Source organism: Mus caroli, chromosome 9 (assembly GCF_900094665.2).
Source record: "Mus caroli chromosome 9, CAROLI_EIJ_v1.1, whole genome shotgun sequence".
Classification (NCBI taxonomy): Eukaryota; Metazoa; Chordata; class Mammalia; order Rodentia; family Muridae; genus Mus; species Mus caroli.
In genome coordinates, this window is record NC_034578.1 from 70,137,754 (window position 1) to 70,164,374 (window position 26,621).

Sequence of the window (26,621 nt, forward strand, 5' to 3'; positions counted from 1 at the left end):
CTCAAAAAAACCAAAAAAAAGAAAAAAAAAAGAAAAAAATTATGTATTCAACTAAGTAATATTACTCAAATTTAGAAGAAGGATATATTCCTTTAAAATGTGTGTGTGTGTGTGTGTGTGTGTGGCAGGTGAGGTGCTCACACCACAGTGCACACGTGGAAGTCAGAGGACCAGAACTTGTGGCCATCAGTAGTAGTCTCCTCCTGTGTGGATCATGGTGATGCTGCTCAGGGCCACAGGCATGGTGGTGGGTGGTGGTAGGTGCCTCTACCTGCTGAGCCATCCCACCAGTTCCACACTTTCATCTCACAATTAGACAGATGTAATAGGTCTAAGTCCTCTGAGTAGCACATTTGTTCACCTGACATAATCTCTACTGCTATCTTCTAAGAAACAACTTCTCAATAGTTTCAGAATCTCTTAGTGACATTTAAACACTCACCTGCCTGAACAAAGCCTTACCTGTACACCAGCAGTGTCCACAGCACGGTCAGCAGCAGTATGTGGAGCCTCCTTGGGGCTAGGAAGCAACCGTGAATGAAGAAAGGTAAGTGGGTCCCCAGGACAACTGGGAACCCTTGACTGAGGTACCAGTGCCATGGGTGGGAGCCATAAAACGTCCCCAGGTTCTGCAGCACGTTAAATTTCAAGAAATTTAATTGGACCAGCGTCCACTGGCACAAATGAAAGAGAAAGAAAAATGGGTTAGTGTCAAAACCTGATCTAGGGCTTTATAGTATTTGACAGAATCATAACATTAAATAAGAATTTAATCCAAAAACTCAGGCAGCAGTCTTAAGTCTGCATAACGACATGAGTTCTTGTTAATAACTGTCTGTCTTTTTTTCTCTCACCCCCTCTTTCTTTTTTCTTGGAGACAGGGTTTCTCTGTGTTGGTCTGTCCTGTACACGAGGTTGGCCTTGAACTCAGAGATCCACATGCCTCTGCCTCCCAAGTGCTGGGATTAAAGGCTTGGGCCACCACTGCCCCAGTTAATAACTTGTTTTTCTACGTACTTGATAGTGTTAATTTGTAAAATGCTAAGTTTTTTAAGGTTTAAATCTCAAATTATGAATAATCATTCACACATACTTTTGTTTTATATCCAATTAGAAGAGAATTTTTTAAAAATTGATTTTTCTTTTAATTGTATGTGTGTGCACTTGAACACATGCCCTCATGCCTAATTGCTCTTCGAGAAGGGATCAGATTCCCTGGAATTGCCGGCAGTTATGAGCAGCTCCTACGTGATGCTGGGACTCTAGCAGTTAGGGAGCCTCAGTGTGGATTCCAGGTGTGAGCCACTACACCAAGCACTCACCACCACAGCTGGATCAGATACAAAGCGCTAAAAGCCCAGCTTGAGGGTTCAGAGCAGTAAGTGGTTAGAACAGATAGCCTAATTGAGCTTACTCTAATTTTTACTTACTTGGCCAAAAAAGATACGGTCAATTATCAGAGACAAACTGAAGGTTATAAATCTGAAAAACAAAGTAGAGTGGTGACTCACATGGGAGCCCGCTGAAGTCTAGGCCACTGTCTTTGTCCCAGCACAACTCTAAAATGCTTTACAGGTGGGTGGGGGACTGGGGGGGGGGAGTGTATTGGGGACTTTTTTGGATAGCATTGGAAATGTAATTGAGGAAAATACCTAATAAAAAAAAATATTGTGAGACAATGCTGGGGCCTAGCAAACACAGAAGTGGATGCTCACAGTCAGCTATTGGATGGATCACAGGGCCCCCCAATGGAGGAGCTAGAGAAAGTACCCAAGGAGCTAAAGGGAACTGCAACCCCATAGGTGGATCATTATTATGAACTAACCAGTACCCCAGAGCTCTTGTCTCTAGCTGCATTTGTATCAAAAGATGGCCCTGTAGGCCATCACTGAAAAGAGAGGCCCATTGGACTTGCCAGGGGAATGCCAGGGCCAAGGGGTGGAGGTGGGTGGGTGGGGGACTGGGGGGGGGGAAGTGTATTGGGGACTTGTTGGATAGCATTGGAAATGTAATTGAGGAAATTACCTAATTAAAAAAATATATATTAACCCCCCCAAAAAAATGCTTTACAAGCTTGCCAGCTGTGGGGTTGTACATGGTGAAAGATGAGAAGATGCACTTAAGCAAACATTTAAAAACCCCACTATTGTCTCTATCCTCAGATAATTAACCCATCAACATAAAAATATAGATATGTATTATTTTGAAATCCTCAGGGTTTAAAAAGTCGTAACTGTAGTGGGTGAGGTGCCAGTGGCTCCACGTGATCATTACCAGAGCTCAGCTTTGCAGCTCTCAGGGCTGCTGGGAGCTTCATTGGCATCGCGATTCTAGGACTAAACTGGCTTCCTGTGTGTGTGTGCTGCAGTCATTTATGTCTAATTCGTGGCTGGAACTGTCACGGTGCTTCTATTCCGTTTTACGAGACTCCATTTTTAGTTTTTTAGAACACTGGCTGCTGACAGTATCATAGTTCCCATGAGTTGTCAACTTTTCACACTGGAAAGAACCTCAGAGGAACTGTCTCCATGTAATTGTCTGTGGCATATATATGTGGCATCTTCTTAACTATTAATTGATACAGTAGTGCCCAGCCCACTGTGGGTGCAGCCATCATTGGACCCATAGGCCAGGCTGGGTAAGAATGGCAGCTGAGCAGGCCAGAGGAAGCCAGCCAGGAAGCGGCATTCCTTAGAGGCTTCCTTCCTTCAGTGTCTCCCTACAGGTTCCTGCCTTGGCTTCCCTGGGTAATGGATACAATTTGTAAGATGTAATCAACCCTTTCCTCCCCACATTGGTTTTGGTTAGTGATTTATCACAGCAACAGAAAGCTAACAAGGAGACACAGCTATATAATTTCGTTTTGTTTTTGTCTTTGAGACAAGGTCTCTCTATGTATGTGGCCCTGTCTGTACCAGGACTCACTATGTAGAACAGCTGGCCTCAGACTCAGATCCACGTGGCTCTAGCTCCTGAGTGCTGGGATTAAAAGTGTGTGCCACTATGCCTATCCTTGATTGGTCTCCTGAAATATACTGAACCCAAGGTCTTGTGCATGATAAACTAGCACTGAGGCGCTGAGTGCAGCTGAGCTCATTTTCGGTTTGCTTTGAGACTGAGTCTTACTATGTAACCCTGCTTGGCCTGGAACTCACAGAGATCCACCCGCGTCTGCCTCCTAAGTGCTGTGGTTAAAGCTATGCGCCACATCCTGTACAATGAACACCTTTAAATTTAGTGGCAATCTGATTTTTCTTTTTAGATTTATATATGTGTATTAGTGTTTTGTGTGTTATGTATGTGTAACATGTACATGGTTGGTGCCTCCAGAGGTAAAGAAAAAAAGGGTGTTAATCAATATGAACTAATCAGTACCCCCAGAGCTCCCTGAGACTAAACCACCAATCAAAAAAAACACATGGTGGGACTCGTGTCTCTAGCTGCATATGTAGCAGAGGATGATGGCCTAGTTGGCCATTAATGGGAGGAGAGGCCCTTAGTTCTGTGAAGGTTCTATGACCCAGTATAGGGGAATGCCAGGGCTAGGAAGCAGGAGGGGTGGGGAGGGAGGGGATTTTCGGAGAGGAAACTAGGAAAGGGGATAACATTTGAAATGTGAATAAAGAAAATATCTCATTTAAAAAAGAAAAGTGTTGATTCTACGACAGTCAGGGCTGTTGTCTCAAAAAACCAGCCAAATAAACAAAAGAGGGTGTTGGATCCCCTGGAACTGAGGTTATGGGCAGCTGGGAATGTGTCGGTGCTGGGAACTAACCCTGGATCCTACAGGAGGAACAACTGCCCTTTTTTAAAAAATTTTTTTCCACTGTGACTCCAGCTCCCAAACTGGATATTTTTTTGAAGTACCTAGTAGGGTCTTTCATGGTTTGTTTCCAGTCACCCTGTTCTTACAGTTTTCTGTTTTGTGCCCTCTCTGGACATGAGGTTTGATTGATCATCTATGTTGTAGATTTGGTCTTCCACTCTCTTCATAGTGAACTTGTGTTTTTGGTTTGTGCTGTGCTGGGGTCAGCATGGAAGTCAGTCAGTCCTCTGTTGTTGAGTCATTTTTCCAGCACAAAGGTCCTTAACTATTCAAATGTATCTTTCTGAAAGCTTTTCTGTTGGCCTGGGGATGCTCTGGTCATGGGGTAGTCTGTCTGCCTGGCAGAGCCACTGCTGTTTGACCTTTACAGTGAGATCCATGCTTTTCTTGGAGATCTTCTAATAATTATGGTGGGATGTAGGTTTAACGTTTTTTTTTTTTCTTTTTCAAAGATTTATTATTTATTGTATGTGACTACTCTGCAGCTGTCTTCAGACACACCAGAAGAGGGTATCAGATCCCTTTATAGATGGTTGTGAGCCACCATGTAGTCATGTAGTTGCTAAGAATTGAACTCAGGACCTCTGGAAGAACAGTCAGTGCTTTTAACTGCTGAGCCATCTTTCTAGCCCTCTCAACATTTTTTTTTTTTTTTTTTTTTGCCACAATTCTCACATAAGGAAATGTGACCTGTGGTCATGTACGCCCAGAACAGAGTTCTCAATGCTAATGAGATACTGGGGGTTTAGCCAATAAGCTTCCCTTCCCAGACATTCCTCCCCAAAAAAGGTATTTAATCTCAGGTCCTCCCTGAGAAGTAGGTAGGCATCCATTTTCCATGCTGAACAACCAATAAACAGTTTGGAACCAAGGACTGTCTCATCTACCACTGCCATGGGGAGCATGGAGAAGGCCTTCTACCACCAACCCCTCCTCCATCCCCCCGGGCCCTGGGCTCATCCTCAGCTCATCACAGGTCCCGGACAGCCCTCCACTCCCACCGACTGACCCATACTTCGTTCACCAGCAGTGACTGGAGGCCCAAAGTCAAGGGATACCAGCTTCGGGTTTTCCCACATCTCGGACTGCATTCCCCTCAGTCCCCCAGTGGTGTTTCAGTGCTCCCCAAAGCCCAGCACCCACCCAGCAGCTGCTTGGGATAAGTGCAGTCAAACTCCCTGGCCTCCAGGGAGGAACTCAGACCCACAAGACCCTGTCTCAAAAACAAACAGGTAAGTAAGAAAGAGCAAACCTGACTCTTCCACTGGTCTGTTTGCCTTTGCACTATTTCTAAGTCACCTTAGTCATTGTATGTCCTAACACTTTTCTCCTCTGAAGATCTTTACATTCCTTTAAGGGTCAGAGTATGGGGAGCTGGCTCAAGAGCTGGCACTACCCCAGAGGCCAGGCCTCATCCTGGGGTCTGCCATCCTAGTTTCTCAGAAAGCTGAGGCAGATGGCAAACCCATGCTGTGCTGGGCAAGGTACACCACACCCCCAGGCTCAGGAGATAGTTGGAATTTTCTTTGAGATGCTGTGCCAGGCTTCATACCTGGGCACTCATGTCCTATTTAACAGTTCCTGTTTCATCGCTCACCAGCTCACTGGCTTTGCTAACTTTAAACTTCTCCATGTTTCTATTTACTATAAAATAAGAACAGTAGCATCACTTAAATCTAAAAAGATCATGAGTTTATATATGAGCAAAACTGTTTTAGGTCCCATACAAATATAATAGGAAACTTTAGGAAATGAAGTGTGGAAACTCTAAGGAATAGACACTTTTGTTTCACTGAAGTATAATACAATTAATCAGTCTCATAAATTTAGACATCTAAAATAGAATTCTGGGTCAGTGACATGGCTCAGTGGGTAGATTGCTTGCCACAAAGCTGGATAGCCTGAGTTCAATTCCTGGAACGAATGCAGAGAGAACCACTCTGACCTCCACATATGCCTTCCAATATGCACACAACAGTGTGGGAAAAACTTTCCTGAGACATCTGATACAGTAATTTTAGCTGAAATATTAAAAAAAAAAAATCTTCCTTATAGTCTTAGTAAGGTTATAGATGGCACCACAGCCAGACTTACCCTACAGGTAAAAAACGATGCAGAGTCAGATGGAGCTTTCTCTGTTCTTGGTAGAAATGTCTGAAGAGCAGCGGCAACCATGGGATAAGAGCTGTGGGGCGGACCACACAAGCAAGTGCCACCAGGAGCGAGTACTTGACACTAGGAGCAAGGAGAGCTTGTTACAGGGACAGTGGGGACTGAGCTTGAAGGCAGGCGACTACTTTCACTGCGAGACAAGAACAAAGTGCAGGCGTTTAAGGAAATAGCGTGATTATGCAGTGATAGCCTTTTGTGCACGTATGACCTTGTGGAGCTGAGGTCTAGCCTAGTGGAAGAGCATCTAAGGCCCTGGGTCTGACTCCAGCACCACTCATAAGAAGGAAGGTATTATATATATTTTTTTTCAAAATTGAAGTAAATTATACTCATCTGAGCGATGCACATGCATACACATATACACACACATAAGGTTGTGTGTACACACTTGTAAGACTCAAAGTGAGCCTCAGCTCCTGGGAGACCCCCAACTGAGACTCAGGATCGGAGTTTGTTCGATGCAAAAGCAAGAGGTTTATCTTTCCAGCACACTGGGGTCATCCTGCGCCCACGGGAGAGGCGAACCCTTCTCTCTCTGTCATAAGCTTTTTATACAATTTTTGAGGGCAGATTATAGCAACAGCAACTAGGCGCAAAATGTTTGGTGGTTCTGGTGACCTTTAATTGGCTGGACAGGGGAGGGGGGAATCAGGGACCTTCCCGAAGGCCCAGTGGGACGTTCCAAGTCGGGGCTTTCTCAGTGTGAGGGTGTGTGATCCCAGCCCTGCAGAGACTGAAGCAGGTGGACCATGAGTTTGAGGCAGGGCGGGGCTCAGCAGTTTAACGAGTGTTCCAAGTGTTGGGGTGATAGTCATGAACCCCCATGCCCAGACTAATTTCTTGTCTGTTATATAGCCCAGGCTGACTTCAGACTTGCTGTGTAAAAGAGGCCGACTTGCCGGGCGTGGTGGCGCACGCCTTTAATCCCAGCACTTGGGAGGCAGAGGCAGGCGGATTTCTGAGTTCGAGGCCAGCCTGGTCTACAAAGTGAGTGCCAAGACAGCCAGGGCTACACAGAGAAACCCTGTCTTGAAAAAAACCAAAAAAAAAAAAAAAAAAAAAAAAANAAAAAAAAAAAAAGAGGCCGACTTTCAACTTCTGACCCTCCTGTCTCTGCTTCCATGCTGGCATTTCAAAAGTGTGCGACCACTGTGCCCAAATAGGGTCATGATGTTTTAACAGACCTACCCAGAGTTTCTCAAACGGAATGTTACACACAGAGAAAGTTGAGCAATGGGTAGTGAGACCACAAGTGGACAGGACCTGGATAGGTCTCTCATGGTGATAAAGGACCAAAATAGGGAGTTAGAGACCTCAGGCTATAAAGCACAAAACAGCTGGTTCCCCAAACGCCCTTGGAGTCTCCATCTCCTAACTCTCTTACATGACTGAAATCTTCTAATTCTGTCCCAGGCTCAGGAGACCAAACTGAGATGCTATTTTCTCTGTCTTTTCTTTTCCCCTTATGGTACCCTCCATCATATCTACAGTAAACCGAATCTAATGCAGAAATAATCTTAGTGGGCATGGTGGCATACACCTTTACTCCCAGCACTTGGGAGGCAGAGGTAGGCTGCTTCTCTGTAAGTTTGCAGCCATCTTGGTTTACATAGTGAGCCCCAGAAACAGAACCACCAGGAGGTCAGGCCCTTTCCCAAAACAAAACAAAACAAAACCCAGGAAAGCTATTTTATCTAGAAGATCTTTATGCAGGAAGAGAGAGTGCACTCTAGCTGTTGTGTGCTTTGAAAGCCTATCTCCCTTCCATCCAACACAATCTTTTTTTCTGTTTTTTGACTCAGGCTCTCTATGTGCCCCTGGCTGTCCCGGAACTTTCTCCTTAGATAAAGCTGGTCTCAAACTCAGAGTTATGTCTGCTTTTTGCCTACCTGAGTGCTGGGACTAGAGGTGTGTGCCAGCATCCCCAGCTTTCAGTGCATTGTTTTGAAATCAGATTTGATTGTGATGATCTTCTGTGGGTGTGGCGAAGGGCCTGGTCCCATCCCAGCCTCACCCTTGCCCACTCCTCCCTCCTCTCACTTGCTCCCCACACCAGCAGCCTGGCATCTGCAGCTCTCTCAGCTCCGTGCTTCTGCTCAGCCCTTCCTCCCCGCTTGGTCTGGGTTTTTCTCTTTTGCCATTCTGATCTGCTCAACCTGTTCTCCCATGCTGGTCAGCAGACCTGCAGGAGCGCTCTAAGCCTACCTTGCTTCTGATTGCTTTAGGGAACCAGAAGGCAGTCACAGCATGAGTGAGGATTATTTATCCTTCTGGCTGACTCCTGGCTATTGCTAAAGGCTAGCCAGGCAGGTCTCCCTCGGGGACCTTCAAGTACAGCTTTACACGGATCCCGGTTCTTTCTCCTAGTCTTTGGAGCCCACTGATACTAGACTGCTACTTCAGTAAGCTCTGGGTACTACAGGATTTCCTGAGTGTTGTCTACACTTTGTAATCATCCCTTTTATTAGCTTCACCGTACAGGGTGACTGTTTCCTGTGATACTCATTGAAAAAAACCCTTTGTTTCTTCTAAGCCCCAGGAACACTTGGGAGTCTACTGGATATGCCACACTGATACTTGGGGTTTGGACTTCTGTCTGCATTTATTAACAGTAACAGCCATCTTACCTGTTCATGGACCTCGAGCCTTCCAGAGGATAGTAGAAAAGGGCGAGGGCAGTGAGGGCGGTCTCCATGGTGTTCGTGAGGGTCCGTGTGCAGCAGTACCATGTGAACCAGGAGCACAGCTGGCAGAGGAACTAACGGGTCAGGAGTGAGTATGGCTGCAGTGGGAAGTGGGAAGCTAGGTGGTCGAGTCTGTAGAAAGCACCAGCCCAGATGCTGTAGCCGTGGCCACACACTGTTCTCAGCCCATGCCACCCATGCTCCAACACCAGGTTTGTATTTGTTATGCTAAGCCATAGTGCTTTTTGAATTTAGAATTTTTTTTCAGGTCTTTTTGAAGGTTTGCACTTGACTAATTTTCACTTCTTGCTAATGAAATACCCACAACACAGACACTAAGAGTGAAGTTTATAGAACACTGAAACTTCTCACTAGATCATCTGGCCATTGCTCCACCTCCTACCTCACAGTGGCCAGGAGTCAGCTATCCTGAGCATCTATGGACCTTGTTTTGGAAATGCTGCTCTATTTCTTTTTGCTCCTCCTCCTCTTCTTCATATATGCATGTAAAGTCGGTAGTGCTTTCTTTTAGGGGTACACACACGTGCGCACACGTGCACACACACACATAAATAATTTTGAATTTTATTTATTTATTTTATTTTTATTATTTATTTATTTATTTATTTATTTATTTTGTTTTTTTTGAGACAGGGTTTCTCTGTATAGCCCTGGCTGTCCTGGAACTCACTTTGTAGACCAGGCTGGCCTCGAACTCAGAAATCCACCTGCCTCTGCCTCCCGAGTGCTGGGATTAAAGGCATGTGCCACCATGCCCGGCTTGAATTTTATTTTTAAGGGTTAGAATTTTGCTATAGCTGATGCTGACCTGGAAGCTAGTCTTGATTGAGTCAGTATCTGGCCCCCGTTATCTCTTTTTCCTTTTTTTTTTGGGGGGGGGCAAGGCTTCACACATTCGAAGCCAGGTATCCTGCAACTAAGCTATAGCCTTTGCCCCAGCTCCCATATTTTTTGGTAAAAAATTAAGAGAAGCGAGAAGAGAAGACTTATCAGGGAGCATTTGGTTTCAGGTTGAAAACTAACTAAAAATCAGTCTTCCTGAAGAACATGGAAACAAAAGTATCAGAAGTCTACAAAACCACATCTCAGAATGAAGGAACTCCTTGTTAAAGCAACGGTGGCTTCTTGTTCTCCTACAAGAAGAGATTTTTCCTTAAGGAGAACTCGGAAGGAAGGTCTCAAAAGTGGGCTGGCATATTTGCTATCATTTCATGTACACCTTTGGCAATGTATATAAAACATAAAAACAAAAAAGACAGTTGCCATGGAGCTGAGTGTGTGTCTGAATCAACTAGCAAGAACCTAACCACTAAACTAACTTTCTTTTTACAATGTAAAAAACAAAACAAACTAAGAAGCTAAGAACACTTATTGCTCTATGAGAGGATGGGGGTTTAGGGGTCCCAGCACCCCAGGAGGTGGCTCATGGACACCTGTAACTTCAGCTGTAGGGGATCCCACGCCCTCTTCTGGCCTCTATGGGCACTGCATATAGACACAAGATAAAGAAGAAAAAACATTCTTTAAAATGTAAAAGAATACATGTCTGCACAAAGAGGCCTTTTCTCCAGGTTAGTGATACATCATATTCTAGAAATGTGTTGGTGAGTGGGAAGTCTGGAATTCTGAATGTATTTCCTGATAGAAACGATAAAACCAGTACAGCTGTAAATGGTTCATGTGGACAGAGTCAAGTGAGGAAGCAGCGGATGTGTGTAATCCAGTCACCCACTGGGGTGTAGCTTGACTTGGAGATGCAAGTATTGAAAACCCATCAACCCATCTTGAGATAAACCAGTGGGGCACACCTTTAACCCCAGTACCCAGGAGGAAAATGGATCTCCTGTGAGTTTGAGGCCTGCCTGCCTGCCTGGTCCACACAATGAGCTCCAGGACAGTCAGAGCTATGTAGAGAGACACTGTTTCAAAAAAAAAAAAAAAAAAAAAAAACCAAAAACCCAAAAACAAAAACAAGAACAAAAATAAACAACAAAAATCCAAACAAACAAACACCCAGAACTTAAAAAAACAAAAAAAACCAAGAACTAAGCCTTCATTGAGATGCTCTTCCAGGTGATGCCCTCCCTCTCACACCCTGGATTTCTCAGGAGAGCCTCAGGGTGGTGGGGGTGAGGGGCTAGGCTGTGAAAGCAGCTTCCAGAGTGCCCAAAATCTAAGGATGAGGATCCTGTCAGTTTAGAGGCCCAAGGGCTTCCATAGCTGACTCCTGGGACTCAGCCTGTCCCACTTGGGGCTCAGTCAGGAGATGGCATACACCATCTGATTGTGGAAGGAAGACACGCCAGGAAGTTCTCTGGATCGGCTGTTTTAGGAAGCGTTTACCCCACACATCTGATACATCACACCATATCACATCCCGTCTAAAGTGCTCAGACTTACCACCCATCGTGCCACTTCCTGGTTTTCCAGCTGCTTCACGAGGGAGTAAAGCCTTATATCTGCTACAGCAGACAGAAGAGCTTGGCCAAGTCTGGGAATCCAGATCTTCATTAGTGAAAAAGAAAGCCGGTTGTTAAGCACATCTTCCTGCTTCATACTGAATTGCCATGAAAATAAGAAAAACCTAACCATTAACAGAAAACTCCTGTCCATCTCCAAGCATATCTGTTCATATGCTTGCTATGTGTGCTTGGCTTGCAGGCTTACCCTCCCTCCCTCCATCCCAGCTGTCTTTTAGGAAGGCTTTGTCATGTGGCCTAGCTAGTGTTGTCCTTGTTTTTCCTGCCTCAGCACCAAGTACTGGGATTCACAGGTTTCACACCATACCCCATTTACCCATTTTTATATTTATGTATATCTTACAACACTAATCGTTCACCTTTTGTAATAGTAGGGACTGAACCTACATTTTTAGAAGCATATTTATTCTCCTGAGCATGCAATAGCTTTTGTTTTTAAGCGAAGCATTTACAGAACTATATGCTGGGTGTCAGAGCAAGGACTTTATCTGTATCAGCTCATTCCTCGGTAATCCTCCGAGGCAGGTATTGTTCAGTACAGAGACCAAGGCACAAAGAGGGAAGGTGATGCTCCCAAGGCTACAGAGCTTGTTAGCATTAATGCCTGAATTCCGACCAAGGTAGTCTTGACACCACAGCCTGTGCTCTTAACAATAAAAATTTAAAAACCCAGGGCTGGAGCGAGGACTAGTGGTTATGAGTACCTGCTGCTCCCTCAGAGGTGCCATGTTTACAACCTTCCTAGCACCCAGGTCAGGCAGCTCCCGGGTGCTGACCAGCTCCGGGCATCTGACCCTTCCTCTGGCCTACAGCAGCAACATATCTGTGTGTGCATGGCACACACACTGAAAATCTTATTTTTTTTTTCTTTCAAGATGGCCTTAGACGGAGAAGAGAAAGCACAACCCTGTATAGAAATACTCTGATCCTGAGCCTTGTTTTTCTAGGCTCCACACAGCGAGCGCCTCATGGACTCCCTTGGAATACTAGGTTGCAACTTTCCCTGACTGAAAAGAAAAAGTCCAGACTCCCAGGTCCAACCTGATGACAGCCTAGCACACCTCGAGGGCCGAGTGTACCTCAGTGAAACCTGCTAGCACATCAGGGAACTTGGGTTTGGTTCCCTCCTGCCCCTCTCCCAGAGGATCCTAAAACAAGAGAGTGAGACTAGACATTTCTCGGGTCCTGTGCACAGCCTCCTCTGAATTGCCAGTGGTAGTCCGTAATCCAGAAACTAAGTCTTACTGCACAGTGATGATACACACCGTTCAGTTTTTGTTACATTTTCTCCACAAGTTCAAGGAACAAAAACTATGTAAAATAGTGACTCTGCTGTCTTTAAACCGGAGTTCTGATAGACTTTCTCATTCACTTTTACTTCTGCATGCTTATGTCTGTGTGCACATGAGGGCGCCAGAGGTTGCTTTTGTCTTTCCCTATCACTTGTTCCCTTTGAGGCAGGGGGCTGACTGGGCACTGAGACTGACCTGCCTTGGGGACCGAGTTTTTGCCGGGTAGAGCACAAGCGGAGATAATCTTGTGTCTACCTCCTCAGAGCTATGGTCACAGGTGTCTGCAGGGACACACCTATCTTGTTTCATGGGTGTTGGGACCTAAATCTGGTCTTCAATTGTGGAGCAAAGGGGCTTACCCTTGAGCGCTCTCTCTCCAGCCCCTTCTTTTTACTTCAAAATTTATTTTACTTCTTTTTAAATATATTGAGGATAAGGCTGGACTTTAACAACAATAGACTTTTAAAAACAACAAGTTTTGTGGTACTAAGAAAGCCACTCAGTTATTACCAGTTAACTTCTGAAAAAGGAAGAAATCTGGATTTAACAACAATTTTGGTCATTTTAATTTCAACTTACCAGGAATTGAACACTGTCTTTCCCCAGAAGATGCAGAACCTTGTAAATACTGGCGAAGATGAGGGGATAAGTGTAGCCTCTCAATTGCTCCGTCCATTCCCAGGTCAAATAACCATAATTATTAATACTAAGGATTAAATGTCAAAAAGTATTGAAGCAAATTTATTTGTATTTTGATATATAAAACTATTTTATGGGCTGATGAGATGGCTCAGTGGGTAAGAGTACCCGACTGCTCTTCCGAAGGTCTGGAGTTCAAATCCCAGCAACCACATGGTGGCTCACAACCATCCGTAATGAGATCTGACTCCCTCTTCTGGAGTGTCTGAAGACAGCTACAGTGTACTTACATATAATCAATAAATAAATCTTTAAAAAAAAAACCTATTTTATTCTTTAACAATGAAGTTTGTTTTGTTTTTGTTTTTTTGTTTTTGAGACAGGGTTCGTCCATGTAGCCATGACTATCCTGGAACTCACTCTGTAGACCAGGCTGGCCTCGAACTCTGAAATCCACCTGCCTCAGCCTCTCAAATGCTAGGACTAAAGGCATGTGCTATCACCACTTAGCTTTTTTTTTTTAGAATTTATTTTTGTGTGCATTGGTGTTTTATCTGCATGTATGTCTGTGTGAAGTTGGCAGTTGGAGTTACAGACAGTTGTGAGCTGTCATGTGGGTGCTGAGAATTGAACTCTAGTCCTTGGGATAAAGCAGTCAGTGCTCTTAACCACTGAGCCATCTCTCCAGCCCCAAGACAGAGCTTTTTATTGCCTGTTCAGCTAACTAAAGTCTTAATTTCTTCAAGTTAGTAGAAATATATTTCTCATATAATTATATAATATGGTTACATATATATGTGTGTATATATCTATGTATGTATATATATGTATGTGTGTGTATATATTATATATATATCATATATGTATATATATATAATAGTGTGTGTGGCTGTGCATGATATGTATGTTGATACAAGGGTAAAAGTTAGAAGACAACTCTATAGAGTTGGCTCTCTTTTTAAAATATTTATGTGTATGTGTGTGCACATGTATGTTCTGTGCACCAGCACATGCCTGGTGCACATGGAAGCCAGAAGAGGGTATCAAATCTCCTAGAACAGGGATAGTTAAAAGCCTCCATGTGGGTGCTGGGAATTCTCTGGTCCTCTAGAAGAGCCTGGTCCTCAGCGGTTAAGAGTAGCTCTAACCACTGAGAAATCCCAGCCTCTCTAGCCACCCTTATGTAAGTCTCAGGGACAGGACTATGGTGGCCGTGTTCGCAGGCTGTTACTAGCGGAGCCATCCCAATGACCGGGCTTTGTTTTGAAACAGAGCTAGTCCAGCTTATCCTTGAACTTCCACACTGGGACGAATTGAGCTTTTTACTTTCTCTATATCCCAGGGCTACAAATCATTTAGGTGTATATACTAATTCAAAGGCAGCGTCAAGTCGTTTGTTGGTGTTCTTTGGTTGTTGGTGTTTTGTTTGTTTGTTGTTGTTTGTTTTTCGAGACAGGGTTTCTCTGTATAGCCCTGGCTATCCTGGAACTAGCTCTGTAGACCAGGCTGGCCTCAAACTCAGAAATCCACCTGCTTCTGCCTCCTAAATGCTGGGTGGGATTAAAAAGTCATGTGACACCATGCCTATATTTTCTTTGTGTGTGTGTTTTTCTTCTCTGTCAAGTCTGTGTCAAAGGGAGACATACGGTAACTATCAGCACACAACAACAGCATACTTGGTTGAGCTGAAATTATTCAAAGAATTACTGAAAAGATATAATCATGAACTGAGCTCCGAAGATGGAGACACACTCAGAGAGGAAAAGAAACTATCAAGGATATCTGAAAACCATGCGGTGTGCAACTTCGAGGGACTGCCAGTATTCATCAGGAACAAAGCTTGTCTGGACTAAGAAGCAGTTAAGTATTCGCAGAGCAATGGTAAACAAGACCAGGTAAGTGTTTTCTCCAAGAAGACCTGGAAAGCAAATCAAAGCAGTAAGTGTGGCATAAAGTGAGCCATTTCCGCCCCCCACCCCCACCCCACAATGCCACATGCGCGGTGCCCTGGCTCCCTCTCTGTTAACACCTTCCACAGCACTCCACAAAGGCCTTCTCACTAATTGATTACTGAGCCAGCTGAGGCTCTAGCTCAGGGGTGGAACTCTTGTCTAGCCTGCTTGAGGCCCTGGAAGTGTGGTCACTAGCAATGTGTAGGGAATAGAAAACAACCCACGAACACCTCCCACCACCGCAAAAAATAGATACAAACCCCACTAAAGAACACAACACAACACAACACACACACACAATTTGTTAACCACTGGTGAGTCTGAACCTGTTTTACTTGTGAGGATGCTAAGGTTCAGAAACTGCTTTGCCCAACACAAAAATGCTGTTACTGACTAGGTAGTCGGTCGGCTGTTTCTAAAGTTTGCTTTTCGCAGTGTGCAGGCAGCCTGTATTTTCACTTTAGTTACCAACAGTGGTGGTGGTTGGGGGTAGGGTAAGATTTTATGTGAAAATCTGTATGCCAGGTGTGATGATGTGACATCACCACACAGCACTGGGGAGACTGATGCAGGAGGATTGAGACAAGTCTAAGCACAGTCAGCACAACACAGCGAAGAGACTGTCCAGAGAGCCTGAGCTCATTGCCACCACGCTGTGTAGTCCCAGGTGCCCCGTGCTCTGCGGTGAGCCCGGCACTCACCATGGCGCCGAGAGCGCTTCTCCTGCGCGCTCGCGTTCTGCCTTGACTTCCTCTTCCGCAGCTTCATTTCTCCGGAGCTGCCGTGGAGATTGCAGAAGGCCGGGTTATAGTCGCCGGCCTGGGACTCCATCCTCCTCCGGCTACCTGCAGCCCACGGTGCCCGCCCCTCACTTTCTTGTAGTCGGACACATGCCTCTAAGATTGGGCCCCGCGAGCCGCCGTCCCTTCGCTGCTCCGGCTCAATCGCCGCAGGAAGTGCTGCCGGAAGCGCACGAGTCTCCGGGTGGGTCAGGAGCAAACCTCCCTGACCGGGGTTCAGTGCTGGAAGAGACAAAAATTAAGATTCTGGATGCTTTACTCCGCCTGACACACCTCGCACAGCGCCCGCCGAGGAGGCGCTCGGAGGTAACAGAGCAGAGGGAGGCAGTGCATCGCTGAGGACCAGCTCCCGGGTGACCGTGGTGCTCACCCCTCACGCCACGTCCTCGCGTGGGAAGTTTCATCACGGTTCTTACAATAACAGGAAAAATTATAACTCAATGAAAATTTATTACCTATTTTTCACCACCCCATTGGATTTCTCTATCCCTAATTATCTACTTTCTAATCAATTTATTTTCTTGAGTCGATCTCACTGTGTAGATCAGACTGGCCTTGAACTCGGGAGAATTACTGTCTCAGCCTCATGAGTGCTGGGATTTAATGCCTAAGCCACCACACTCTGCCTCCTCTTATCTTTGTGACAGGGCCACACTCTTATATAACCGTGGCTGGCCTGGAACTTGCTCTGAAGACCAGACTGGCCTCAAACTCCTGCCTCTGTCTTATGGGTGTTGGGATCAAAAGCATGGGCCATCATGACCAGCAATCAAGGCATTTAAAAAATTAGTTGGTGGGGGCTGGAGAACTGGTTCAAGGCTTAAAAACACTGACTGCATTTGCAGAATACCCTGGTTTGATTCCCAGTACCCATATACTAGCCCGGTGTCTCCGAGGGTACCAGGCATGCGTGCTGTTGCAGATACGTACATGAGGACGAACACCCATACACATAAATTGTCTTTTGTGTGGCCAACTGTATAATCCAGGAGAAGACATGCTTTTCTTTCCTCGGCGAGCTTAAATTATGCCTGAGAACTATTTAGGGCAAGCTCCTTACAGTACAGGAAGGAGTTGCTGATTATTTTTGTGACCTGAGGCTTGGATTAAGGATCCATACCGGAGTCCAGAAAGCGTGTGGCTCCTTCCCTGTGCTCTCCTCATTCACAGCCTCTGACCCAGATGCTGAGGGGGTTGACACGGAACACTGTGTTCTAGAAAGTGCTATGTTGTTCATTTGTCACTTTCTACTGTTTTCAGTTGTTGGATGGAGAAGCAAAATCTCCTCCCCCCACCCCTGTTTTTCTCAAAGAAGGCAAATGATCTGCATTTGATTTCTCCTAAAATATCAAAAGAACTCAACATAATTTGTTTTTGCTTTTTTTGAGATAGGCTCTTACTATGTAGCCTTGGCTGGCTTGGAACTCAGCTCTTTAGACCAGGCTGGCCTCAGACTCACAGAGTCTCTGCCCACACCTGGTGCTGGGATTAAAATCCTGCGCCACCACACCTGGTTCAGTGAAGTTTTACAGCCTCTTAAAAATCGCTTTTGTCATACATCTTGCTTAAAAGAGTTACGGCTACTGCAGAAGGCATAGTGAGGTCACTTGTCCCCTCTCTCTATCATTCTTTAGAGGAAGTTTAAACTGAGACACTCACTTCTGAGTCCTTTCGGACACCTTTTGGAGAAAAAGTATTGAACGGCTTGAAAGCTGTCAGCCATCCCTCCCCCTCCTTTTGCCATTTTGAAAATTACCAGTTTAACCGCTCTGAGAAGACTTCCAGCAGCCATGTTAGTGGCACACGCCTGTCATCCTAACACTGGGGAGGTAAAGGCAGAATTGTAATCTAGAACAGCCTGCCTATCATAAAGAACCAGAACAAACACTCAAATGCAAAATAACTCACAGGCAAATACACACAAAATAACTCCCTGGGAACATTCCGTGATAGACGAGGATGCATCTCTCTCACACCACCCTCGAACTTGCATTCCCTATAGGTTCCTTTTTAAGGTTTTTATTGACTTGTTCTCTGAGAACCTGTTATGGAATCCAGACTGGCCGCCAACTGGCAGTGCAGGCAAAGGGTAACCTTGAGTTCCTGATCCTCTTGCCTGGACCCAAGTGTTGGGAATATGAGCATGTGCTACCATGCCTAGAAGAAATAACAATTTTAATATAAAATATGATTTTTAACTACTGACAATCTCATTGAAATTTTAGAAAATATCCCATAGTAAGCCTATGTGCTGTCATGCTACCCTTGTGTATTTGTATTTATTAGTTAGTGATTCTTGGTTTTTTAAAGATTTATTTTATGTATATGGGTACACCATAGCTGTACAGATGGTTGTGAGCCTTCATGTGGTTGTTGGGAATTGAATTTTTTTAGGACCTCTGCTTGCTCAGTCCCAAAGATGTATTTATTATACATAAGTACACTGTCGTTGACTTCAGACACACCAGAAGAGGGCATCAGATCCCATTACAGATGGTTGTGAGCCACCATGTGGTTGCTGGGAATTGAACTCAGGACCTCTGGAAGAATAGTCAGTGTTCTTAACTGCTGAGCCATCTCTCCAGCCTTAGTTAGTGATTTTTAAATATTACAAAAACATTCATGCCAGAGGAAAGTAGTGACAAGTCTTCTAAAGGGCAGCTGTGGGGCTGGAGACGTGGCCCTGGAGTTAAGAGTGAGCTGCTGTTCCGGAGGACCTGAGTTCAGTTCCCAGCACCTGTGTTAGATGACAACTGCCTGTAACTTTCTGGCCTCCAGACTCCTGCACTCAGTCGCACACATAGCTCAAAATAAAATTGTTTCTAAAAGTTTGCTGTACTAAGTGGTCCTTTTTTTTTTTTTTTTTTTTGTCCCTTTTCCTTAGAAACAGCTCTGAAGCGGTTTGCTGCCCGGGGAGCATAGCCACCCTCAACTTGTGCGCTACCTGCCGCCGCAATGCTCGGGAGATTGCCACTTCCACAACTGCTTTTTGCCGCCATCCTTGGAATTGCTGGAGGAATGTATATTTATCAGCCAATATTTGAGCAATATTCCAGAGATCAGAAGGAATTAAAAGAAAAGGTGAAGTTGTTGCAAGAATCAGAAGAAAAGGGAGCTAATTCTGCATAAACTGAAATTGTAGACCTTGCTTAAAGTTGTATTGAAATCACACCGACTATTAGTCTAGTAAGACTTTAGGTATGCTTTAAATAAATAAATCATGGGTAAGGAATCTAAGTTATTTATAAAGGTAGTTCTTGGGCTGGAGAGATGGCTTAACGGTTAAGAGCACTGTCTGCTCTTCCAGAGGTCCTAAGTTCAATTCCCAGCAACCACATGGTGGCTCACAACCATCTGTAATGGGATCTGATGCTCTCTTCTGGTGTGTCTGAAGATAGCAACAGTGTACTCATATACGGAAAATAAATAAATCCAGACACACTACAAGAGGGCATCTGAGCCTCATTACAAATGGTTGTGAGCCACCATGTGATTGCTGGGATTTGAACTCAGGACCTCTGGAAAAGCAGTCAGTGCTCTTAACCACTGAGCCGTCTCTCTAGCCTGGCATTTTGTTTTGTTTGTTTGTTTGTTTGTTTTCATTGTTTGCTGGTTTAGAGTATGTCACATAATCTCAGACCAGGCTGAGACATGGACTCTTGGAACCAGATGCATAGTCAAGTCTCAGGGCACAGTGGGAGCCCTAGGTTTCAGGGCCAGCACCTCACCCCCTGGGCAAAGTGATGCAGCTGTGTGCTTCCGGCACTCAGGTGAAAGCAGGAGGATCAGAAGTGACAGACAGTGTGGTTCCCCAGTATAGTTCATAGTGTAGGAAGCCTGGTCCCCAGTGTGATGGTATTGGAAGGTGATACCTCCTTTTTTTTTTTTTTTTTTCTTTTTGGTTTTTTGAGACAGGGTTTCTCTGTGTAGCCCTCGCTGTCTGGGAACTCACTCTGTAGACCAGGTTGCCCTCGAACTCAGAAATCCACCTGTCTTGGCCTCTGGTGATAGCTCCTTAAGAGCTAGTGCCAGAGCTGGGTGGTGGTGGCGGCGGCGCACACCTTTAATCCCAGCACTTGGGAGGAGGCAGAGGCAGACAGATTTCTGAGTTCGAGGCCAGCCTGGTCTACAGAGTGAGTTCCAGGACAGCCAGGACTACACAGAGAAACCCTGTCTCAAAAAAAAAAAAAAAAAAAAAGAGCTAGTGCCTGAAGGAAGATGGTTGCCTTGCTTTTCCTGGGGAGGCTATTTCTCTTCAGCCCTGATAGAATGATAGCAAAGATTCTGTTCCAGTCCAGTTTATTGGGGTTGCTTACAAGCGTGGGTGACTCCAGTAGCTGCCATCTACAGAAAGCTCCTTGGACACAGTTGAGAAACTGCACTGTGGTGCAGTCCTAGTAGCTACAGACAGGAGGGGTGATTGGGGTGTGCAAGTGGGTGGGACAGCTGGACCGCTGGAGTTTGTGGTGGCAGGCCATAGGGATGAATGAAACTGCATGGACAGAACTTAGCCCAGTCTTCTCAGCATTTTGCTTGTCTTGGAATTGGAGTTCTGAAAGCAACAGAGCAGGCCCAAAGGCCAGTGTGAAGCTCAGAACCACCTTTGGACGGATTTGGCTAATATCCTCCTTCCCCAGGTTTGAGACCCAGACTGCTCACAGAAAACCCTAGGCATCAGTAGAAGGCCACTAGGAGGCAGCAGAGGTTCATAGGATGCTCCCGACCCTGCCGGGTCTTAGCATGTTATGCCACCCCATAATTTCCCTCTTACTGTGCATTAACTGCCCTAACAGTGTTTTAGGACTTCAGGGTGAGTGTAATCCGAGTTAGACTGTGTGCATGTAGACTCCGCTGGCCATTGCCTTCCAGAATAGTGTTTATTTTCTTCTGACTGAATCTTACCTATTTTTCTCGTCATCGAGTCCAGGAACCCCAGTAGGCCATGCCCAAGCTGTCTCCAGGGAGGATGCACAGCCATGAAAAAGCTTTTAGGACAGACCTTTGGAGTCTCCAAGGCACGCCTCGCCTTACCCGGATCCTGGGGCAATTTGAGCTTTTTGTGAATGGCTCTCTTGGTCTCAAGGAAAACCACCCTCTGTGGTTCTCACACCTTTCAGAAGGGGCGAGGAGACCCGTTCCGCGCCAGGCGAGGCGAGCAGTCGTTTCTGTGGCTGGGGGCCTGCGGGCAGGTGACAGGAGGCGGAGGTGGAGGCCGCTCAGGACCCGCCCCCACCGCGCTCTCCTCTACGGGAAGTGATGTGGGGCCGGACGGAAAATAGCGCCAAGCACCCAAAAAAGGCCAGTCGCACGGGGTCCCGAGCTCCATTTGGAAGGGAGTACCTAAGGGATAGAGCACAGCGAGAACGCGGCACGTTGGGAATCTAGCACTGCAGGGACGCAACACCGCAGGGACAGCACCAGACAGAGCACCAAACCGGGTGAGCACTATGCGTTCTGGGCGCGCTGCAGATTGCAGGCGAGCAAATCAGCCCTAGGGCAACCAGGGGACAGATCTTCGGAATGGATGCTGGTTCGCTGGAGTTCCAGGGGCTGGAGGTTATCCCGGGTAGCATCTAGGTGCCAAAATCCCATTAATGAGGGGAAGAGAGATAGGTCTGCCCATCCCTCTCTCCTTCCTTCACTTCGGTTTTAAAGTCTTTGACTTTAAAGTCTTTAAGAGTTCTGCTGCTTTCAGGTGAGAAAGGCTCTCCCTTTTCCTGTCATTCAGAGAACCCAGCTGGTCAGCCTGGTCTTAGAGTCACCCTATCAGAGGTAGAATTGATGGATGACATATTTTGGTCACTTTGCCAAGACCGGGTCTCTGGCCCAGTAGCTGGGTACCGATTTGGAAAGCCAGCTCTGTAATGTAGGAGATCTTGAGGCGTCTCAGCAGCCCCCCTGGCCTTTTCACCTTGCTGTTGTCTGGAGTATTCCCCTAGGCTTCTCTTTCAAGCCCAAGGGCTAACAGCTGTTCTGCCTTAGCTGTTCAGACCAGCCGGGTGAGGAAGGCAGGAGACATTTCGTATTCTTTAAAGCTCTCTGTAGAGTGGAACCGGTATGGGAAAAGTAATCCCTGCATTTGGAAGGTGGACAGAGAAGGATCCAGGGTTCAAGGTCAGCCTTTGCTACATAGTGTGTGCTTGAATCCAGCCTGGGTTACAGGAGACTCTTTCTCAAAAAACAAACAACACCAAAAAGAAAGGGGGGGGGGTAATACAGAAATGCTAAGCACGCCTGAATGGGAGCTGCCGCCTTCTTCTTTTTCCTTGGTCTTCCTCCCCTCGACACCTTTCCGTTTCCTCTCCACAATGTGTCTTATTTGTTGTTGTTGTTTATTTCTTTCTGACGTGGCCCCACCCCACCCCCTCCCTCGCCACCTTTTACGATTGTTTTTGGCTGTGCAGAGTCCCTTGTATCTCTGTGTGGAATTTACAGTCAGCTTCTCAATTCTGTGGCCTTGGCTTTAGAGCACGCACAGGCATTTTGAAGAGGGAAGCCGCCTTTGGGAACCAGACTTTTAACTTCCTTTCCTGATACCTGTTTCCCCCGTCTTAGTAAAGAAATTCCACTCTTATAGAATCTCAGGCCAAACATTCCAGAATCGCCTTCAATTCTCTTCATTCTTCCATGTCTCTTGTCCTCCCTGAACACGTTTTATTGAGTCTAACTTGAGTAGAACTAAATATTTTTTGGTTTAAAAACTTGGTAAGTGGCTGGAGAAATGGCTCTGTCATTTAGAGCACAGGCTGCTTGCTCTTTCTGAGGATCCAAGTTCGGTTCCTAGCACCCACAACAGGCAACTCACAACTGCCTGTAACTCCAACTTCAGAGAACCCAGTGCTCTCTTCTGGCTTCTGCCAGTATTGCACTCATTGCACAAAACCACACACACACACACTTAAAAATAAACAAACTGTAAAATTGGCGTTCACTGAATGCCCTGGTGACTAGGAATACTTGCTGCCTTTGCAGAGGACCTGGGCTTAGTTCCCAGCACCCACATGGCAGCTCACTAACACTGAGTAATTTCAGTTCCAGGGGACTGGATTCCCTTCTCTGGCCGCTGAAAGCACTGCACACATGTGCTGCATGTACATACGTGTAGGCAAAATACTCACACACATGTATTGATCATTTGTGTATGGTGTGATATGTATGGAAGGTCAGAGGACTGTCTATAGGAGTCGGCTCTTTCCTTCCACCCTGTGGATCCAGGGATTTAACTCAGGCTGTGTGGCTTGGTGGTAACTACTGAGCTATCTTGTCTACTTAGTTTTTTGGGGTGTGTGTGTGTGTGTGGTAGTTGAAACATGGCTCCGTTATGTATCCCAGGATAGCTTGGAACCCAGAGTGTAGCCTAGGCCTTAGTCTCCTGAATGGGATTACAGGTGTGCCCTACACCTGGCCACCGCCACATCTGCTCAAATAGCCATTTCTCTACTGTTGGCACCCATCCTGACTACCTTCTCTAGCTGTGTTCCTGCCAAGGCCTCTTAAAGCACTTTCAATCTTGTTCTTATTTTGAAATAGAGATCCCACTTTGTCCTACCTGTCCTCTTCCCCTTCGTAGTGCTGAGAGCAGCACAGAGACATGCCCACCGTGAGGGCCAGGGGTCAGGCTCATTCACTATTGTGTCCGCTGCAATCAGGGTTATTAAGTTGTTATTATTAAGGGGCTGGAGAGATGGCTCAGCACTTAGGAGCATTCAGAGGACAAGGCTCGATTCCCAGGACCCACAGGGCAGCTCACAACCAGCCATAACTCCAGTTCCAGTGGCCCTGATACCCTCTCTGGGCACGGAGGCAGGGGGATCAAAGTTATTCTCTGCTATCTTGGAAGTTCCAGGTCAGCATGCAGAACAAACTTACGGCGGGCTGAGGAGTAATGGCTCCTTCCACACTCCTGCACCTGTCTTGTGATGGTGGCAGCAGGCAGCCCTCTGTCCTGGCCCTGAGAAAATTAGGCAGGGCTGTTTAGTAGCTGACCTATCTTCTGACCTCTTACATTAGTCTAGGGCAAGAGTGGAGTTCTTGGAAATCGAAGGAAATGGGCACTAATTTCTTCATGAATATTTTGCACTATAATGAATGAACCTTTCTGTGGCTTCTAACAGAAATGGCCAACTGTTGGCACTTCATTGGGTAACTACTTTCAGTTGTCAGCTGTTTTTCTGTGTCTTGGCCCATTTCCATGACTACACCCTTTCATTCTTGGGGCTTGAACTCAGGGCCTGGCAGATGCTAGGCAAGTGCTCTCTCATTCACTGAGCCACCCCTGCCTCCAGCCCATCCTTGATTAGACCCTGTCAGCCTGGAGACAGAGTGTCACTCTGGCTCATTTTGAATCTTATTTTGTAAGGAGTCAGAGGCAAAACCAAGTGTAAGACTGTGGCTGAGTGTGCACTTGAGTTACTGGATAAAGCTCCAGGACCATCTCTCTAGTCCAGCAGCTCTCAACCTCCCTAATGCTTCCAGCCTTCCATACCATTCCTCATGTCGTGGTGACCCCAACCATAAAATTATTTTCATTGCTACATTATACGTAATCTTGATACTGTGTTTCCCAATTGTCTTAGGCAACCCCTGTGAAAAATCATTTGACCCCCCCAAAGGGGTTGAGACACAAAGGTTGAGAAGCAACAATTAAGTCTGTACTTTCTTAGCAGGCGTCTTTATAGACCACTTTACCCTACTGAACGGGGCTTCCCACCGAATGAGGAGTTGGGAGGCTTCCCAGTGAGAACTGAACTAATTTGGCCTATAAAGTATGATAACTAATTTTATGGTTACTCTCTTTATCTCTCTCTTTTCCTTCTTTTCTCCCTCCCTCCCTCCCTTCCTCCCTCTCTCCCTCCTTCCCTCCTCCTTCTTCACACACACACACACACACCCCTGAGTGCTGGGAACTGAACTTGGGTTCCCTTTAGGAACAATCCTTCTTAACCATTCAGCCATTTCTCCAGCCTATATATGGGATTTTTTTTTTCAATTGAATTTACCTTCTTCTTTTGTTATTAAGACTTTTCCTGGCACGTGTCTTATTTATAGATTCACTATGAAATAGGAAAGAATTATTTTAACAGATGTATGCAGGAGTTATACACACACATAAAACATATTTCCCAAATAAAATAGAATAAGTTTGATGCTGCTGAAGGACAGAACAATGCTTGCAGCTTAAAGCCTGAGCCCCCCTAAGAAGAAAGCTCTCTTGCAGCCGGGCGTGGTGGCGCACGCCTTTAATCCCAGCACTTGGGAGGCAGAGGCAGGCGGATTTCTGAGTTCAAGGCCAGCCTGGTCTACAGAGTGANTGGGAGGCAGAGGCAGGCGGATTTCTGAGTTCAAGGCCAGCCTGGTCTACAGAGTGAGTTCCAGGACAGCCAAGGCTACACAGAGAAACCCTGTCTCGAAAAACCAAAAAAAAAAGAAAGCTCTCTTGCCCCTGTTAAGAAAATGATTGGCTCCTGAAAGTAGCGCTTCCCTTCAAAAGTGCTCCCTTTCTGTGCCCCCTGAGATTTGCTTGGACTGTGTTTGTTTCTCCACTTGGGGATGAGGAAATTTGAGTTGATGATCTGGCTTCCCCTAAGCTGATTAGCCCGAGAGCAGACTCTGGAGATAAAAGCTTTTAGTGAACCTGGTGTCCTGGGGTGAGGGACTGGAATAGTGAACATTTAGCTAGCTAGGGCCTTCCAGTGTGGGGGCTCAGCTCATCATTTCTCTTGTATGATTTGGGGTCCATTAACACATTTTATTTATTGTCAATTAAAATTGAGTGCCTTGTCTAAAAGGGATGGGAATTTTCTCCCTCCCCTCCCCCATCCCCTTTTCTTCTCTCTCACTCCTTTTCCCTCCCCTCTCCCCTTCTCTCTTCTTTCTTTTGTTCTTTCTTTCTTTCTTTCTTTCTTTCTTTCTTTCTTTCTTTCTCTCTCTCTCTCTCTCTTTCTTCTTCTTCTTCTTCTTCTTCTTCTTCTTCTTCTTCTTCTTCTTCTTTCTCTCCTCTCTCCTCTCTCTCTCTCTCTCTTTCTCTCTCTCTCTCCTTCCTTCCTTCCTTCCTTCCTTCCTTCCTTCCTTCCTTTTTTATTTCTTGTCTAATTGGATCTCATGTATGTCAGGCTAGGCTGGAACTCTGTGTAGCTGAGGATGCCCTTGAACTTCTGAGTGTTTGTTTTATGCTAGGACTACAGGTGTGTGTTACCATGCTTATATGAAATTCTAATTTGAGGATAGGGTTTCAAATTTACCAAATAAAAGTGATTCAATTTTTCAATCTCTCTTTAATTTTTTTTCTTTTAAATCAGGGTCTTGAGATGTAGCCCAAGCTAGCTCTTGATCTCCCTGACTCCACCTCCTTATGTGCACCATCACCCCTTATTCCAAAATACACATGTACACAGCTCTAGTTAGAGGTCATGTTTATATACAGGAAATGTGCGATATAGTCCAAAGAATGGCTGAGCCGTGGGTTTCCATGGTGATGGGAATCTGTTAATGGCTCTAGCGCTAGAAACAAGTAAGAGAGCATTAGTTTTACTTTAGTCCTTCATAGTTAAGGAGATCCTTCCCTACAGAGACTAAATCTGTCCACGTCACATAGACTAGGAGGAGGGGCCGGGGCCAGAGCCAGGACCCGTGGCACAACGCCTCCCTTAAGAAGTTATGTATATCCCATAATCAGCTTCCAAACGCTGACACCATTGCATACACTAGCAAGATTTTGCTGAAAGGACCCAGATATAGCTGTCTCTTGTGAGACAA

General features: G+C 45.7%; 3 protein-coding genes across 5 annotated transcripts in view; 2 read left to right on the plus strand and 1 right to left on the minus strand.

Moving 5' to 3' along the window:
• The window catches only part of Pigb (phosphatidylinositol glycan anchor biosynthesis class B), a 30,062-nt gene extending 14,058 nt beyond the window's left edge, over positions 1-16,004 (minus strand). For all 3 annotated transcript variants that reach the window (XM_029481230.1, XM_021173394.2, XM_021173393.2), the window contains exons 1-8: positions 15,768-16,004; positions 14,897-15,032; positions 13,055-13,172; positions 11,104-11,208; positions 8,626-8,756; positions 5,921-6,061; positions 1,431-1,482; positions 463-674 (exon numbers count right to left, since the gene is read on the minus strand). In XM_029481230.1, coding sequence (XP_029337090.1) covers positions 463-674; positions 1,431-1,482; positions 5,921-6,061; positions 8,626-8,756; positions 11,104-11,208; positions 13,055-13,172; positions 14,897-15,032; positions 15,768-15,897 — 1,025 coding nt within the window. In that variant the 5' untranslated portion in view covers positions 15,898-16,004. The remainder of the gene's footprint in view (positions 1-462; positions 675-1,430; positions 1,483-5,920; positions 6,062-8,625; positions 8,757-11,103; positions 11,209-13,054; positions 13,173-14,896; positions 15,033-15,767) is intronic.
• On the plus strand, positions 15,960-19,177 carry Pigbos1 (PIGB opposite strand 1). The gene is made up of 2 exons (XM_021173399.2): positions 15,960-16,172; positions 18,751-19,177. The coding sequence occupies exon 2, from the start codon at positions 18,822-18,824 to the stop codon at positions 18,993-18,995; it is 174 nt and encodes a 57-aa protein (XP_021029058.1). The 5' UTR covers positions 15,960-16,172; positions 18,751-18,821; the 3' UTR covers positions 18,996-19,177.
• Positions 19,178-20,049: 872 nt separating this feature from the next.
• The window catches only part of Rab27a (RAB27A, member RAS oncogene family), a 53,441-nt gene continuing 46,869 nt past the window's right edge, over positions 20,050-26,621 (plus strand). Inside the window, exon 1 of the mRNA XM_021172122.2 lies at positions 20,050-21,304. The gene's annotated coding sequence lies outside the window, so the exon portion shown is untranslated. The remainder of the gene's footprint in view (positions 21,305-26,621) is intronic.